General features: G+C 39.3%; 1 protein-coding gene across 6 annotated transcripts in view; it reads right to left on the reverse strand.

The window, feature by feature from the left end:
• EHBP1 (EH domain binding protein 1) overlaps positions 1-16,187 on the reverse strand; it is a 207,262-nt gene that overhangs the window by 89,651 nt on the left and 101,424 nt on the right. For all 6 annotated transcript variants that reach the window (XM_064709260.1, XM_064709257.1, XM_064709259.1 and 3 more), the window contains one exon: positions 15,549-15,732. In XM_064709260.1, the coding sequence (XP_064565330.1) occupies positions 15,549-15,732 (184 nt within the window). The remainder of the gene's footprint in view (positions 1-15,548; positions 15,733-16,187) is intronic.

Below are 16,187 nucleotides of genomic sequence, written 5' to 3' on the forward strand. Positions count from 1 at the left end.
AGACTAGCACAATCTGGAGCTTAATTTGCATGCAGTTTGAATATTTTTGCTTTATTAGTTTCATTTCAAAATAAAAATACATGTAAAAGTAACAGCAATTCAAGTGCCACTTGGCTTAACATATATTTTTCCAGGAATGCTTACATTATTCAAATTTGCTAATTGCTAGGACTTGTTCAGCTAAAAGGAGAAATACATGTTAAATGAAAATGTCCTTTTTGTTTTATAATATGTAATTAACACAAGCTATTCTAGCTTCAACACTGTCAAATCTATCCTCTTGAAAAATACACACAATTTTCATGCGACAAATTAAATTTGGTGTGGTTATGCTTTTAGCACTCAACAAGTAAAAGCTTGTAAATGAAAAGCTGAAGCATAAAGGTATGGCAAGTCTCATTTAAGAAATCAAAATCTTTGGGAGAGAGGAATTCTCTCCTGCAGAACTCGAGAAAAGCTGGTAATAATTAAATACTGCCTCTGATTAACACTTTACACTACATGTTTATGTTGAAAGTCCTTGTTTAAGCAGATCATGATACAAACCTAATCAAATCACTGAATTTCATTCTCTTATGATGCCTGGCTAATAACCACACAACAGTTGGAAACTGTCAAAATATTTTACAGCTCAATTGTAATTCCCATCCAAGTCTAAGCATGCAGTAATTGGGCGTTAGCCACGTTCCAGGGGTGTTACAGCAAATGCACAGCAGTCAGATCTTCTGGGTTTCATTTTTTTAAACACATGTAAAACTCCTAAATGATCCCTAGGATCTACTCCATAAAATTTTGAATTAAGTATTAGTACATTGTCCACAAAGACAGCTTTGTTTCATTAATTCGATATAGTACTTATGTTAACGTTTTAAAAATTAGCTTGATATTTGGAACTACAGAATTTGTTCAGCAGCTCTTTCCTTTTCCTTGTTTTAAATTCCCTAAACAAAAAACATTTTGTGATTTAAATAAAAAAATTAACACTTTGAGCAAAAGATTATATGGCAAATATCATATTATTAAAAGATTTGAGACAAAACGCTGATTTCAACTTTGAGGGACAAATTTTGCAGCTCGTATGTACATGGAGTATTCCAAGCTAAAAGAGAAAAGAAGGGTACTGCCACAACAGGGTATGTGAAGAACCAGACAGGGATGTTAGCATGCACTATTACACCTGTACTGTGCACAATACTCATGAGCACAGGACCCAGATAATGGCCTGATGGGTTTTCCTGAACAGACAACTCCACAGGCATTTCTGATTGGAGTCTGTACTTCTAAGGCAGTATCAGAGATATGGATTCATGACTCCCTGGTCTTTCAACACTGTTCCAATCATTAATCCATGCATTAACTGTCATTAACTCCCAGTGACAGATAGATGACATCACTGGATCCCCAATACATTAATGTCCACTGGATTAAAATCCTCAAGAGGAGTTATGCCTTTGAGCTTCCACAAATGGAAGAAAGTGTTACATTTCAAGTGCCTTTTGGACTTCATTTACATGGTGTGTTAAGGAAAACTAAGCATTGCTGCCAGGTTCTCTATTGGTCCCCAGATGATGCGATGATTAATGTGCTGGGTGTGAGCAGCTTGTGATTCCAAACACTCATCTGCAGGCAGAACTAGGGAACATCTGGACAGAAGGGCTGCACCACAAGACTTCAGTCTTTCAGTCAGTTACTAGAAGGAGCACTGGGGGAAGGTATCAACTGCTCTCTCTTGCACGGGGGGATGGGATGAGACTTATCAGAGAAGCCCAAAGGAACTACACAGGATAAATCTTCAGCCAGCACAAATGCACAAAACTCACACGAGCCTCATACATCATCTTTAACATGTCTGATCATGTCCAGCTGTTACAACATTCAGAGCACTTATCACTCACACATCTCAAGTCTCCTGCAATACTTTTCACTGCACAACCACCTCGGGATAGGTGGAGGAGGGAAAAGAAGGGAGCCTTCATTCCTACACAGGAATTTCCATGCTTTGGGAAGTGTAAATTACAGCATTACTACTAGTCTGACAGTAAGTTTGCTAATAAATGTGTAGCAACACATCTAATTGCATAACGAGAGATTAAATGATTATGACAGTCTTTGAAATGGGGAGAATAAAGGGAAGAGAAAGTTAATGTAAAGGGAAAGCTCTGGTAACACAGCAAACCAGCTGCAATTCCCAAACTTCGGTAAATTAGTCAACTGCTCTAAATAAGCTTCCAGTGGCATCTACAAAGTTTGTTCCAATACTGAGCATTAGTTCCAAGCTACATGAACTGCTAAAAATTATTCAAAGGTGCAGGATCCATCATCTTAAAAACACAAGCTTTTCACACTTCTAGGCAACGCTCAGCAGCAGAAGCATCAGCCAAGACATGACTGGGAACAAAGCACAGCAACATCATTTGATTAACATCTACCTTACCTTTAAAGCTGTACAGGAGGGGAGCTCAAAGAGCAGTTTTTCCTACAGTTACAATAAAACTTACAGAGCACTCAAACAGAAGTGCTGAAGCTCTAGTGGGAGAATGACAAGTTGATAAATATATAGTGTGCATGCTGCTTTAGTCACAGTTTAGCTTCTCAACAAGTTACATTCACAGAAGTTTTTTTCTTTAAGACATGCAAATACTAAAAAGTCATTTAGCAACGATTTTTATTTTCTCCTGTTCATAAAACCTTGACAGTGTTAGGTGCTGTACTTAACAATCCCTTCTGCAAGTCTGGGAGTGGGTGGGAGGAAGCAGGAAGGGGAGGGCCCTGGACTCTCAAAAGAGGAGTTTAGGTAGGCAAGGTGGGTCTCACTGGTCTCCCAAAGCCTCTTCTGCTGCTGGTAGAGCCTGGCTGTTCAGAAGATTCTTCAGAGCAGAAGTCAAACCAAGAAGCTCCAAGCAGACTAAGGAATGCTATCTCTGCCCCTACGTTATGGAACACTACAGAGGTATTTTATGTCCTAAGTCAGACAGAAGAAACATATTTGTAACTAACTTGACTACAAAAAGAGGCCAATTCTTATGGAATCTAAACCTACAATTCACAGCCATACTCATCACCACTTTTTAAGAAGAATCCTTCAAGATGAGAAGGACAAAACAAAATGAGACTACAGTAGGATTTGATCTCTCTTACTCTCTTTTTGCTCAATAAATATGAAAATAACCCATTTTAAACTTTTTTTTTAATGTGACTCTATTTCTCAAATAGTTCCAAGCAGATACACATTTTCCAGTGCCATTCAGATCACCTGTTTGAGGATCCACACAGAGTCCATTAGTCATGCAGGGACAGAAGCAAGAACAATGTCAAGGAGTTAAAGGATGTGAAATTGCTAAAATCTGGTCAGAAGATAGGCCCACTGCATGATCTTGATTCCTTTATTCTTTTTCTTCTGCATTGGGCAAGAAATGCTGGCAGAGCAACTGTCAGAGAAAGTGAGACCGAGGTGACAAAGGACCAATTACACTTCATCTGTGCTCAAAAATCCAAAACACAGAAACACACACAAGACCCAAAATCCAGAGCAATACATTTCTTTTGTCTGGGGACTAGTCACAGTACTGGCTTCCTCCAAAAAAGTAAGGAAACACTTTTCCAAAAGAGAAGAAAGTGTTCTGAAGCAAACCCTGTAATGTCCCATGTGTTGTATGGGTTCTATGATTCTTTAAATGCTTGCAAAAAAAGACAGGTTGTGAGTTTAAATCAAGCACTTATGTATCCAAGGAGACCAGAAATGGAAGAACATTTCAAAAATGTGGAGGCTCTCACTGGAATTATCTTCTACTATTCCCAATTACTCACACCTATGCCACATTCTGGTCCTACATTTGAAAACAATGGTAAGTATGTAAACACAAGAAAGGATACTGTCCAAAAAGAAAACCTAATTCTAGCAGGCAAAACCCCAAACATCTTTTTAATAAAAGTCTAATCTTGTTGCTATAAAGAAATGTAAAAATAGTTAAATGCTTTTGCAGAGAAAACTCCTTCCTTGAAAACCCCTCAAAAGCAATTTTTCTTCTTAGTCTTTTTTTTTTTTCTTTTTTAAATCCAAGTGTAATATTCCATTAGCATTTTAGGTAGAGTGAAAAAGTTGTGGTTACAGTTACAACCACATTGAGCATTGCACAATATTTGGTTTGCCATGGTATTTTACATGTAAGCCTATTGACTGGGTTCTGATCTACACATCCATGTCCCAACAGAAGATTGAACACCATTATGTTACTGAGTCACTGCTGCCAATGACAACCATGATAGATGACTTACCAATAGCACAGAGGGGCAGGAGAGCACTTCAGAAAAGCATCAATTCTGCAGCATTGCTTTACAGTGATAAAAACAAAGCTTTTCACAGAGTTCCTAAGAGCACTTTGGCAATGGTAAGAAAAGGGCTCCTGGTGTTACAGAATATGGTTGAATTAGGAAGCAGATCTAGAATAAAGCACTTGAATGATTATCTGTTAAGCCATCTGTATCTAATTGGTGTCTGAATTCACTTTCTAGAAAGGCTGAATGTAGATAATAAACATATTTGTTATATATAAAGGTATATATGTATACAATATTCATATATTGTTATAAAGGTATACATATGACATATATACCTTTGTATGTATTTATATACACATACAGAAAGAAAAGATGCACTCTCTCAATATATAAAAAACACCCCAAGCTTACTTGAAGTAACAGAAATGCATTCTGACCATGTGTTTTTTAAGTAAAAATTACTTTCATTATGTTCCAGAAGCATGAAACACAAGGCAGATAATTGGGGGAAAAAAAGAGAAAGAATACAAAAATAGAACACTCCTTTTATTTATAATTATTTACGGTGGTATAACCTTTTAGGATAATTTAAAGGTTGTTTAGCTGAGTGAGATTCTAAGGATGTATTTGCATTGAAGCAAGACAAGAACCATGACCCCTGCAAGGCTTTAAGATTACAGTTTCTTGTCTCAGAGGTGTTGATGAAGTCAGGGAGAATGAAAATTTTAGCTGGCCTACCAAAGAAAAGAAGACTGTACTCTTCCTTGTGGCTCACCTTTCCAACACACAAAAGACAACAAAGGGGTTAAACAACTCTAACCTGCCCCAGTTCCCATTCAGGGAATGTTGGGTGCAAAGATTTCACTGCTCTGGAACACAACTAAGGGGCAACTAAAGGACCTCAGCTTCTCCCTGCCTTCAGTGGACTCTGCATGAAGTCTCAAGAATGCTTACAAAAATCCAGGCATGTAAATAGCATCAGACATTCAGTCAGAAGTTCTTCCACAATGTATTGCTCTGGTTCTGCTGCATGCCTGTGACAGCCTCTCCCCCAGTTGTGCAGGCACAATTTGAGCACTTGTGCACACATCTGTGAGCTTAATGCTGGTCCCCACACTGAGCCCACAGGGAAATAAAGCTGATTTTCTACAGCCACAGTGGGCTTTAATCCATGCCATGCCAGCAACAGTGATGTGCTCTTGGTGCTAAAGATGCCATGCATGTATATGAAGTTGCTCCTAGTCTCAAAATTAAACATCACAAGGATGTTTAATTTTACCTTTACAACCAAGGTAAAAAAATCAGTAATGAAGCTTCCAGTACCTGGAGTACCTGGAGAGCTGTGTTCTTCAAGATATTCCATCTCAGGTAACAGTGGGGGGTGGGGGGGCAGGGTTGGGGTAATTATTCTGTTTTGATTTTATTTGTGTTTAGGGGGAGGGGGTGGTTGTTTGTTTGTTGGTGTTTGTTGAAATACTTCTTATTTTGGGGATGGCAGACATGCTACAACTACTGAGTATCCTGTGGCACAGCAGCTGTGAGTGGGAACCCACAGCTCACCCCAGCAAGCTCTGCTCTAAAGGAGTATGGAGAGAGGCAGGATAAGATGTATTAGAAGATGTTTCACCATGCTACATCCTCTGAATCCAAATTATTTTTCCCTTGTGAGAGACTGCCCTCTCTACACTATAGCTCTCTTTAAAGTGGTGTAAGCATTTAATCAGCGAGTGTTTAATCAGGCTTTTAAATATTCAAGCTGAGCTAATATATTAAGCTCACCAATACTTTTTGTAACATTTACAAGGTGATTTCCTTAACGGCTTTAGTTTCTAGCTAGCTCCTTTAAATCCCTTTCATTGAGCCAGAGCACATGATTTCATTCACACTTTAAAAGCTTTTCCTACACATGCCTTTCAAAGTGATTTGTCTGAATTAGACATATTAATGGTATCTAAATTCTGTGCATTACTCATTACTACAAACTATGAAGTATCATTCAGGAGTTAACACAATTATCTGCTAAACTGCAAAACAGCTCTTGTCAATAATGACACTAAGTAAAATACATTTGCATGCCCTCTTTTATTGAGATAAAAATAAATTTGGTATATCTAATTACACATAAAACTATTTAAGTTGTATTAGAAAGGGTTCTTGCTTTAAACATATTTTTAACCTTTTTTTCCCCTTTATTAACAGTCTGTACAGAGTGCTTGCACTATATTCACTTGAGATACATCTATATGCTTCTGCACAGGACAAATCAAACCATAAAATATTAGCAGGATCTGGATTTTGTATTCAAATGGCTCATTCTCCAGCAAAACAACATCTTATTTTTCCTGTATACTCAATTTTTGTTTTCCTTAAAAGAACTCGGAAAACAAATGTGAATCTAAAAATATGGCACATGCCACAAACCCCTCAGACAGCTCATATAGTGACAGTTGCAGAGAACAGAGTTCTGCTGCTGAAAGAATAGAAAGAAATAGATTTAAAAGGAGGCAGTGAATCAAAAAACCCTGCCTTCAGCTTGATGCCAATAAAAACCAGAATCACTCAGTTCCTTTGGATTGTTTTCTATTTATTTTCTTTTCTTTTATGCAGTTAATATTTTAGGAAATTGTTGGGTTTTTTCTCCCCCCTTTTTTGTCACCACAGACACTCCCTTTAGGCAACCGTGCATCAACAATCCTCCCACGTTCAAAGTCGGCTACATCTGTTGCTCTTTCCCATTGTTGAAAATTCCTGCCTTAATCCTATTTGACTTTATTCATGCAAAGGTCATCCTGAATTCAACAAATGGAGGAGCGATAGCAGGCACACTGTTGAACATGGCTAAAAAATGCTCTTGTAGAACATGCAGCTAGTGTGCCGGCACTATCGCACAAGGACTCGCTTTATTATGCAGCCCCTTGTCACCAGAGCTCTGTTGCACTATGAATTGGCAACATATTTCTCCTTGCAACTCAGGAATACAACATTTTCCTTCTAACTGGCATGATTTGCTCTCCTTTTAAAAAGGTTTGTGCTTCACTTGCACTTGCTGGTGGGTATAAGTGCAACATACGCATAGAATACATGAGCGTTTCACATGCCCTAAGGCTTCTGGCACCAGTGGATTCCCTTTTTCTCCTGGATTTTACCTCTGAATACATCTAGCTTCACAAATCTATTTCACTCACCTGCCCACCTAAAACTAATGGTGATCACCATTTTAAATAAATTAGGCAAAATTCTATCTAAAAATACTCCTACAAAGCAGGGTAGAACAGCTAATACAAACACCTCATTTTAGGGCAATCACTGCACTGCTGATTTGCTTACAAATGCCATCTATTTTGGTTTTAGACTTATTTTTCTTTCCCAGCAACAAAAAGCATTCCGGCTTAGAGCTGTGATTTATTCCTAAGCTTAAGTATCTGACCCAAACCAAAGAACATTTAGCAGGAACAGTGAATTAGCAAGCAAACCAAAGTTAACTATCAGACTGATTTATGAAGGGAAGATAATTATTTTTGTAATATGTCCATAACTCATCATGACAGAAGCAAAGGAATATTTATTCATGCACACTAATTTCCAATTTGAGGTGCTTGCCAACCATGATGAACCAAACCCATCCCTCAGGCAAGCTGAGAACCAGGCACATTGTTAATGTGTTCCTTTCACTGAGTGCTGCACCAGGGGCCATGGATGGACCATGGATGGTGGAGAGAGCACCCAGGACTTTATCTAAACCAGCCCCAGCTCAAGGTAACGGCTAAAAGGCAAATTCTTAAAGGCAATGTCAACTTCTATAAATTGCATTGAGTTCCTTGTTAGGTGCAAGGGAACATTGGAAAGAATTAAGTTTTTATTTGAAAAGTTTTCCTGTACTCTGCTCGTGTGGCTCTTGTTAAGGAACCTGATAATAAGGCATCAAAATTGTACAGAAAAAGGACAGATTTTTTTCAGTTTTTTGTTGCAAAGATTTTGAGGATTTTTGTTTTGATGATGGTTGAAAAAGGTCTTAGGAGAGAAGAAGTGTTCCTTCTTTCTTTTACCTTTTAAAGAGCAAAGCTTGACCTAAACATGGGTCTGTGAAGCCCAGCATGAGAATCAAAGCCCTGCAGGTGACAAAACAGAGGAAGGTGCTCCTCCAGCACCAACATCAGGAGCCCATGGCCTTGTGCCACCTGCCTGCCTCCCCACAGCTCCCTTCTGACAGAGAAGTGAAAGCAAACAACTCACAGGAAATAGAATAAAATTAAAGGCCCTCACTGGAGATAAGGATTTTCAGATGACATCTCTCATCTCTCAGAAGCTGGCCTAGATCTCACCAGAGCTGTCATTCAGCTGGTTGGGCAGGCCAGGACTGCTCTGGCTGTCCAGCCAGTGGCTGTGCCTAATTCCCTTGTCCTCTGGGAGGGAAACCAAACACTGCCATGGAAGTGCTGATATTTAGGAACTGCAGCGCTCCAGAAATCTCAACGCACCTTTTCCACAACTACTTGAAGTAGTGTTTTATGACAACAAATCTGAGATGTATAATTTGTAAATGTAAGTTTAAATTTAAAATATGAAAAGTGAGGCCTGGAATGTCACAATGCTGGTGCAGTTACCAGACTTTACTTGCACAGACATTTTGCAGAAGTGGTACCTGGTGCAACCCAGAACTGCTGCAGGCACTGACAAAGTTTCCATCCATTTCAGTAGGAGCTACATTGCACCAACAATGCACAAATACCTTAAAGAGTAATTATGAAAATGACAGAAGCAGTCAAGCATTTATCAACCTGGGCATTATTTATATTAATTTGCAATGAAAAATATTTTTCCAGGACAGCTCTGGAGACCTGCTCTCTTCATCCCCACTACTAATAAGGACCAAAAGAAGCAGTCAAACTCATAAGTAGCAGCACTTAAAGTTGCCAAATCAAGTGTTCAAAGATTATGGTTACAAATACATTTTTATTAATACCCTTTGTATAATAGTATATATATATTTGAATAAAATCAGAGGTCCACAAGAAATCCACTTCCAGATTACTGTAAGCTAATGCTTTTGAGTCCTCAGTGAGAGTCACCTAAGATCTGATCTTACAGAGAGATGTTTGTTTTAGGATAGTTCCTGTGACACAAAAGAGCACCCTGTCAGCTGCATGGCACTACAGTCAGGCCAGCAGCTCTGTTAATTTATCTGGGTTGGATGCAGCTGTGAACTTGAGAAAAAAAACAACCAACAACAAACAAACCACCACAGTCCAAAATCTGGTTCAAGAGATCAGCTTAGCACCATACATAAGGAATTCATGACAGAGGGAAGGATCCCATTCCCTGCTCCTGGACAGCACTCAATAGCCACAGAAAGCAGTGCCTTCTGCTGGCCCTTGGCTCAGCACACAGCCTGCACTGGCTCCCTGCAGAGCAGAACATCCAGTGTGGCAGAGCCACCACGTGAGGATCCATCCATTCCATCCAGGTGATACTCCAGCTTCCAGGACAGAGAGAGAAGGAAGGGGCTGAAGATGGAAGCAGCTCAGCTCTGCCTCCAGCCCTGGGCAAAACTCCTGCTGCAGAACATTTGGGCAAATTGTTGAGGGTTTTAACCTCCAAATTCTGAAGGAAGCATCTCTCTTAGAGATACTGAGACTATAGAGAAGCACCTAAATTTTTGACAGCATGGGCACAAGATACCTCAGTCAGAAGGGCAGAAAGCCACACACAGAACATGGAAAGGCTTGGTTTCCTCTATAGTCTTGATGTCCAACAGTGGGTTCCTGTTGGCACCAGTTATGGAAATAATATGAGGGCAACATAGTAAAGTTCACAAACACCATTTAAAACTCATGAAAACAGTAATAAGGAATTGCTTAAGTATTGGATTAAAAATGGAGCCTCTTTTTACTCTTTAACACCTGAAAAGCAGCGAGTTGAATGACTTTTCTGTGCTTCCATATGATCATCTCACTATCTCTCTGTTCATATCATGTGTGCAGCTTGTTTTTCTTCTTATTAAAAGAAAATATGTCTTTGGGCTGCATGTAAAGGCAGAATTTCCTAAAGTGGCTTTTTTTTTTGCTTAAGTTCATTACAGTAGACTGTATTCATCCTCCAATTCCACCCAGTACCTTCCAGGCCCTCCTCGGGCTTGAACCATCTATCTACAGAGGGAGTGACAAAGATCTCATGAGAAGGAGCTGTACAATTCCTTGGCAGCAAATGTGAAGCTGAAAAGAAGCAAAATTATTGAAGAAGATGTTCCAGAGAGCTGGGAAGTTAATATGTAAATGGACAATTGGAGACAGTGAGAGACCTTCATCTTCTGTGTGGAATTCTGTCATTCCTCCACTCAGCTGCATTACTGTGCCTGTGTTTTAGGATGAAGTCTTCCTACTGTTTGGTAACATAGCTTTGATAATCTTGAGGTAAATAAAAGTGGAGAAAACAAGCAACTGGAGACTTTAGGATCTCTGATATCTTGGGAGCTGTGAGGGAATATGTCACTTCTCCCCATTCCACTAAACCTACCTGTTTTGCCCTCTAAGTATTTATTCTGGGTTAGAATGAATGAGAAGGAGAAAAAAATTACAGGTTCCTTCTTGTTCCCTTGAGAAGTATCTGAGAATTTCTCTTCCTTCATAAGGAAGTAATTTGTACCTCCTTTGCTGCTTGAAGGACAAACTGTCTATCAGGCAGAAATCTTTCTGGACAGCCTGAACATCCTGAAGCATTGCAGATACACAGCAGATTACCAGGGATACTGGATTGAGATGGATTACCACATCTCATGCAGAAAATGATTCTGTATTTCCTGTAAATGTTTCATTGGAGCTTAAATCAGCTAGCTTGTCTGGCATGAGAGAGCAGATTATTACTTGGCATGCAAAACAATTAATTTTAGTTTTAAAATGACAGACAGAGAGAACTTTAACAATGATGGTGACAAACAGAGATGTTACTATTGGCTTTGGACTGCTATGAGAATGTGTATTCTCCTCTTCCACTGACTTAAAAGGCCATCACAAGTTCTTGTCTAAAAGCACCAAAACCAATTCCTGTGTTTTTATGACTACCAGCAACACCATGATCTTGACAAAGGCAAGAATGGTGTATACAATAATGATAGTCTTAAGCTGATTTATCCTCCTCTCCTGGTGCCGTACACTTTCATCAGTTGCAAGGCATAAAAATCCATTCAAAGTAAACTTCAAAAAGCATCTTGTGGTCTGGTATCAATGTTATGTCTGTTCATATAATCATGTATTACCAGAGAAAGATCTATCCCCAGGATGGAGTGTAGGAGCCTCATTCACTGGGGGATTCTGGGCAGGCAGGTGTGAGATGGAGCTCTGAGGGCTCCCAGATCCCAGGCTGGCAGCTTGTCAGCCGGCAGTAGTTACTCTGTAAGGAATGTGTTTAACCAACACAGCCTACCAGACCCTGAAGATGGGAGAAAGGATGTGAGACCAAGCTGGATTCACCAAATACAACATACCTGTTCACTTTCAGTAGGTTAATGGTAATGACAGAAACCTGATGGATTCATAAGGCATCAATATGAGCTTTGGCTAAAGTCTGGCAATAAACTGAATACACCAAATCCCAAGAAAAGCCTCTCTCAGAATTGTTTCTTGAAAGTGAAGGGCGTATACTATCCTTCAAAGGAGTCAATGAGTAAATGTCAATCCAGTGCAAGTATTTTCTTCTAACATTTAAATATAACTCTATGGTTGAGGACCTGTTTCCTCCTCCCTAGTAAATAACTTTTTACTCCCTACATAAATTCAGTGCCATTCCTGCCCCTTCATTTTCACAAAGACAATAAAATCCTTGATTTTACAGAGACAGATTGTTTTAGCTCCTCTACTGTAAGATACAGGTGCCAGCTCTGGGACTGATCTTCTTTCAAATAAATTCAACACAACACAGAGAAGAGCAGAAATCTGAAATTGGCTGAGATTTCACACTGCTGAAGTTCATATGTATATTTTGTAATCAGATAAAACAATGATGAGCAATGATATGCATGCTATATACTGGTCTGATAACACATTTTGAGCCTGAGACCATATTTGTTTTCCACAAAGTCAACAAGTGGGAGAAATTTGAAGTCTCTATCACGTCTGTGAAAGGCAGAACCTGGTTATCCAAACCATGCAAAGAGCAGTAACATGTGTGACAGTAACAAGCCAAACAAGGCTTCAGCACTGCTGGGCTTGACAGCACTGAAGCAGTCTGATGACTGAAGAGCTTAATTACAGCTTTGCACTTTGTCAGACTCACCTAAATAGAGTCAGCATACCATCGTTTTCAAGTCATTTGAGATGATTAACTGTGGGGTAACTCCAGATCTCAGACTCTGCATTGTAAGCTCTCTCTCATGACTCAGATTCATTTGGAGGAGATACACAATACAGGAGAGAATTAAGATATTCCTTAAGGGAGTGTAAATAGATAAAAAAATTTGAAAGCAAAGCTTCCTCCAAGCTCAGATATGGCAAATACTGAGCTAATTCTGTGGGCTGAAGAGCTGGACCTTAGTGTTAAACCCTGTCTTATCTAAGACAGGTAACTGACCCTTCCTCACCAGTACAGCTGACAGGGGATCTCCAAGTATCAAAAGGACCTGCTCAAGGGGAAGACACTGAAAAGGCTTGGAAAGGGTTTGCTACTACAGGTAACTGACTGTTCATCACTCAATAAACTTGTTGGTGTGTAGATGGCAATGACAGCATTTGTGTTTTTTTGGATTCAGCCAATGTGATGAATGCCACTAGCATGTGAAGGAAAAATGAGCAACAAATACTCTGTCAAAGATTTGTAGAGGAGCTTTTGGAATATTTTCTCTTAAACTCTGAAGTTCTAATATTAATGCTGTGTTTGTGTAGTTTAAAGATGTGCATTTCTGCTCCACAGGCACTTCCTATGACAACAACCAAGACAGGGAACTGAATTCGCTGAAACCACTTAGCCTCTGGTACAACTCCCAAAACTTTCTGTGCACAGCAAACTTGGACAAAACACTGACTACAACACGATTTAACTTCCTTTACCTAAGTTTACCTCTATAGGACTATTCCCTTACATAACGGCATGTACTAAGTTCATGTTTGTATAGTGCCTATACTTTTGGATGGAAGTTTTTCCAGAGTTGCTAAATATTTTCTCTATTATTGAGCAATAATAGAGAAAGTCAGTTGTGCCAAAGTCATTTGTGCCAACACTCCAAGTCCCACCTGGACACTATTTTGTACTGCTCTGTGTGAAAACGGTTTCTTTTCTTTTAAATGCCAGTACTTTTCCAAATTTCAAGAAGCATTCCAAGTAAAGTGCTTTTGATCTGAGTGCAAAACAATTCAAGCACAGAAAAAAGACTATGCTCACAGAAAGCTTTCTGCATTGCAAGTGACCGTACAATATTTTAACACACCCACTCACCAAAACTTTCCACTGTAATATAATGAACCAGGACATTACCTCTGCATTGGAGCCTTCCTTAATGTATCCTATCCTCCAAAATCCTGTTAAAAAAATTAATTAAAGCTTTTCTATAAAAGAGCATGTGAGCACTGAGCTCTGCCGTCCCTCCCAGCCCTGATGTAAATCAGTGTTTCAGCACATGGACCTGTGCTGGTCTCAGCTGTGCCTCAGGGTCAGGGGCAGAAAGGTGGGCTGCAAGCAGGCAGGCACCAAAATATTCACCAAGTATAGTGAACACCACACAGAAAAGCAGGAACCACCTGACTGTCCATAACAGCACAGTCTTCTCAGCAAGTTTGATCCTGAATCTTTTCTAAATCAATTCCACCCTTCAGACACTCAAAAGCTTTATCTAGGGCAGACAAAAATTGCAACAACCAAACTCAGTAGTAACATGTTATTTCAGCACAGCAAAGACATGTATGAAGCACAGACACACATTTCCTTGAATGCATATCTGTAAAAACACACCTCCCAAACAATGAGCAAGGGGGACAGGATTTCCACCAAGCAATCCGATAAAAATCTCCACAAATGTCTTTTCACAGCCTTGGTAGTACCAGAAAGCTTTGCTTTGGCCATTTTGCTTTGACCCAAGAGCCAGACTCCACCAGAAATCAAATAATGTGTCACTTTTCATGCAGAAACTCATACAGAAACTCCAGCTAACAGGACTGAACCCCATCTCAGAGCATTATAAAACGGCTCTGCTTTGATTTCATATATCCCTGCTGGTGGTTTTGCATATGAATAATAACTTGTGAAGTGTACTTGTAGTCTCACTCCACTGTTTTGTTCTGCAGTGAGCAGACAGAGATTAGATTTCTGGTCTCATACTCTTTAGCCTGAGTGAGTGGTAAAACGACAACAAATCAGAGCCTGAGTGGACAAGGACATGTGAGCAATCTGGCTGAGTAATTACACACTGAAATGACAGGTATGACAAGTAGCTTTTCTCAATTCTGAAAGAGAAGTACAGCAGCTCTGATTCAAGGCAAACCAGATGATAATGTGCATCCATTGGGTAAGACACACTGGAAGGGAGGCACTCTGTCCTCATCTTCCTGCCTTTAAAACAATGTAAGACATTCATTTCTAAGAAAGGTCCATTAACTTATACTATTAAATGTTTACTTTGTTTAAAGAAAAGGCACAAGTGTTGCTAACTGCTGAAACACTGGAGTTGAAATCCACACTGACAGAAGTTGGCTGTGTAGTAATACATTTGTAGTAATAAAACACCCACAGCTCTTCCACTGAAACTAACTCTAAACAGCTAACCTAGTTAGCTGTTGGTAAACCTAGTAAACAGGTAATCTGATTTAAAGTAGACTTTTTTTTTTCAATTACTTTAACATAGCTTTGGAATTGGACATATATAAATCCCAATACAAATATACAGTACTAAGCTTTTAAAACCCAGATTTATGACAGAAATGTGAAGACAGACTCTTCAACAGGGGCAAGGCTTAGGAGCATTACAATAGATAGATCAGGACAAAGCACTGTTCAATGTGATTTTCTTCCTTCTCCATGGCATATGCAGCTGTCCTGTAACATTGGTTACTAGAAGACTCTTTTCTTTGAAACTGCAGTTGCTGTTACTGTTGTCATTAAACCCTTAAAGAAAAAATACCAACTCCTACTGTTGCACCCTCCCTATCAACCAAGTGAACAGAGACAAGCCAACACCTTATTAAGCACTGGCAAAGCTTTAAGATGCCTGCAGAAACAAACAGGATGTTTACAATGCACAGAAAGGTACTCTTATGAACAAAGATAAGATTTTGGTATGAAAAGCTTACCTTAGGAGAGGAGGAAAGCTCCCTTGATGCAGGAATTGCTGACATGTTCTCACCCATGCCCATCTCTGTCTTTGGCAAGAGGTTTGGGGGTTCAGGAGCCTTTCTTTTCATCTTCTTTTCTGGTTCTTGCAGAGCAACTTTAATTAAAGCAGGGCTTGATTTTGGTTCATAAAATGGATTTGATCTAATTAAAAGAAGGGAAACACATTTCTTTGCTATCTCCTTGGAAATAAAACCAAAAATAAGACCTGCTTAGGGAAGTCAATGACTAAAATGCTTTTATTATCCCACATAAGAATGTTTTACCTTTATACACTTTTAAACACTACATTTTCATACAATTGAAAAGTGAGTTACAACAGCTAAAACTGCATTATTCAGTCACAATTTCCATATTTTTTATAGAGTGCTATAAATTGCTGAAGTTTTATCAACTGTATAAAGCTAACTCTCCAATTATACTTCACTATCTATCAAAGAGTGATCTGATTTTATGATAAGATCAAAACCAAAAAATGTGAGCGAAGCTGCTGGGTGTGTTACACTCTAATGAACAGGACAAAGACAGCTTGATGAGAACAATTAAGAATCAGGCAACTGGCACAGCCATGCTCCCACAGGGCTTTAGAGGCCTCACTC

Source organism: Zonotrichia leucophrys, chromosome 3, assembly GCF_028769735.1.
Source record: "Zonotrichia leucophrys gambelii isolate GWCS_2022_RI chromosome 3, RI_Zleu_2.0, whole genome shotgun sequence".
Taxonomy (NCBI): domain Eukaryota; kingdom Metazoa; phylum Chordata; class Aves; order Passeriformes; family Passerellidae; genus Zonotrichia; species Zonotrichia leucophrys.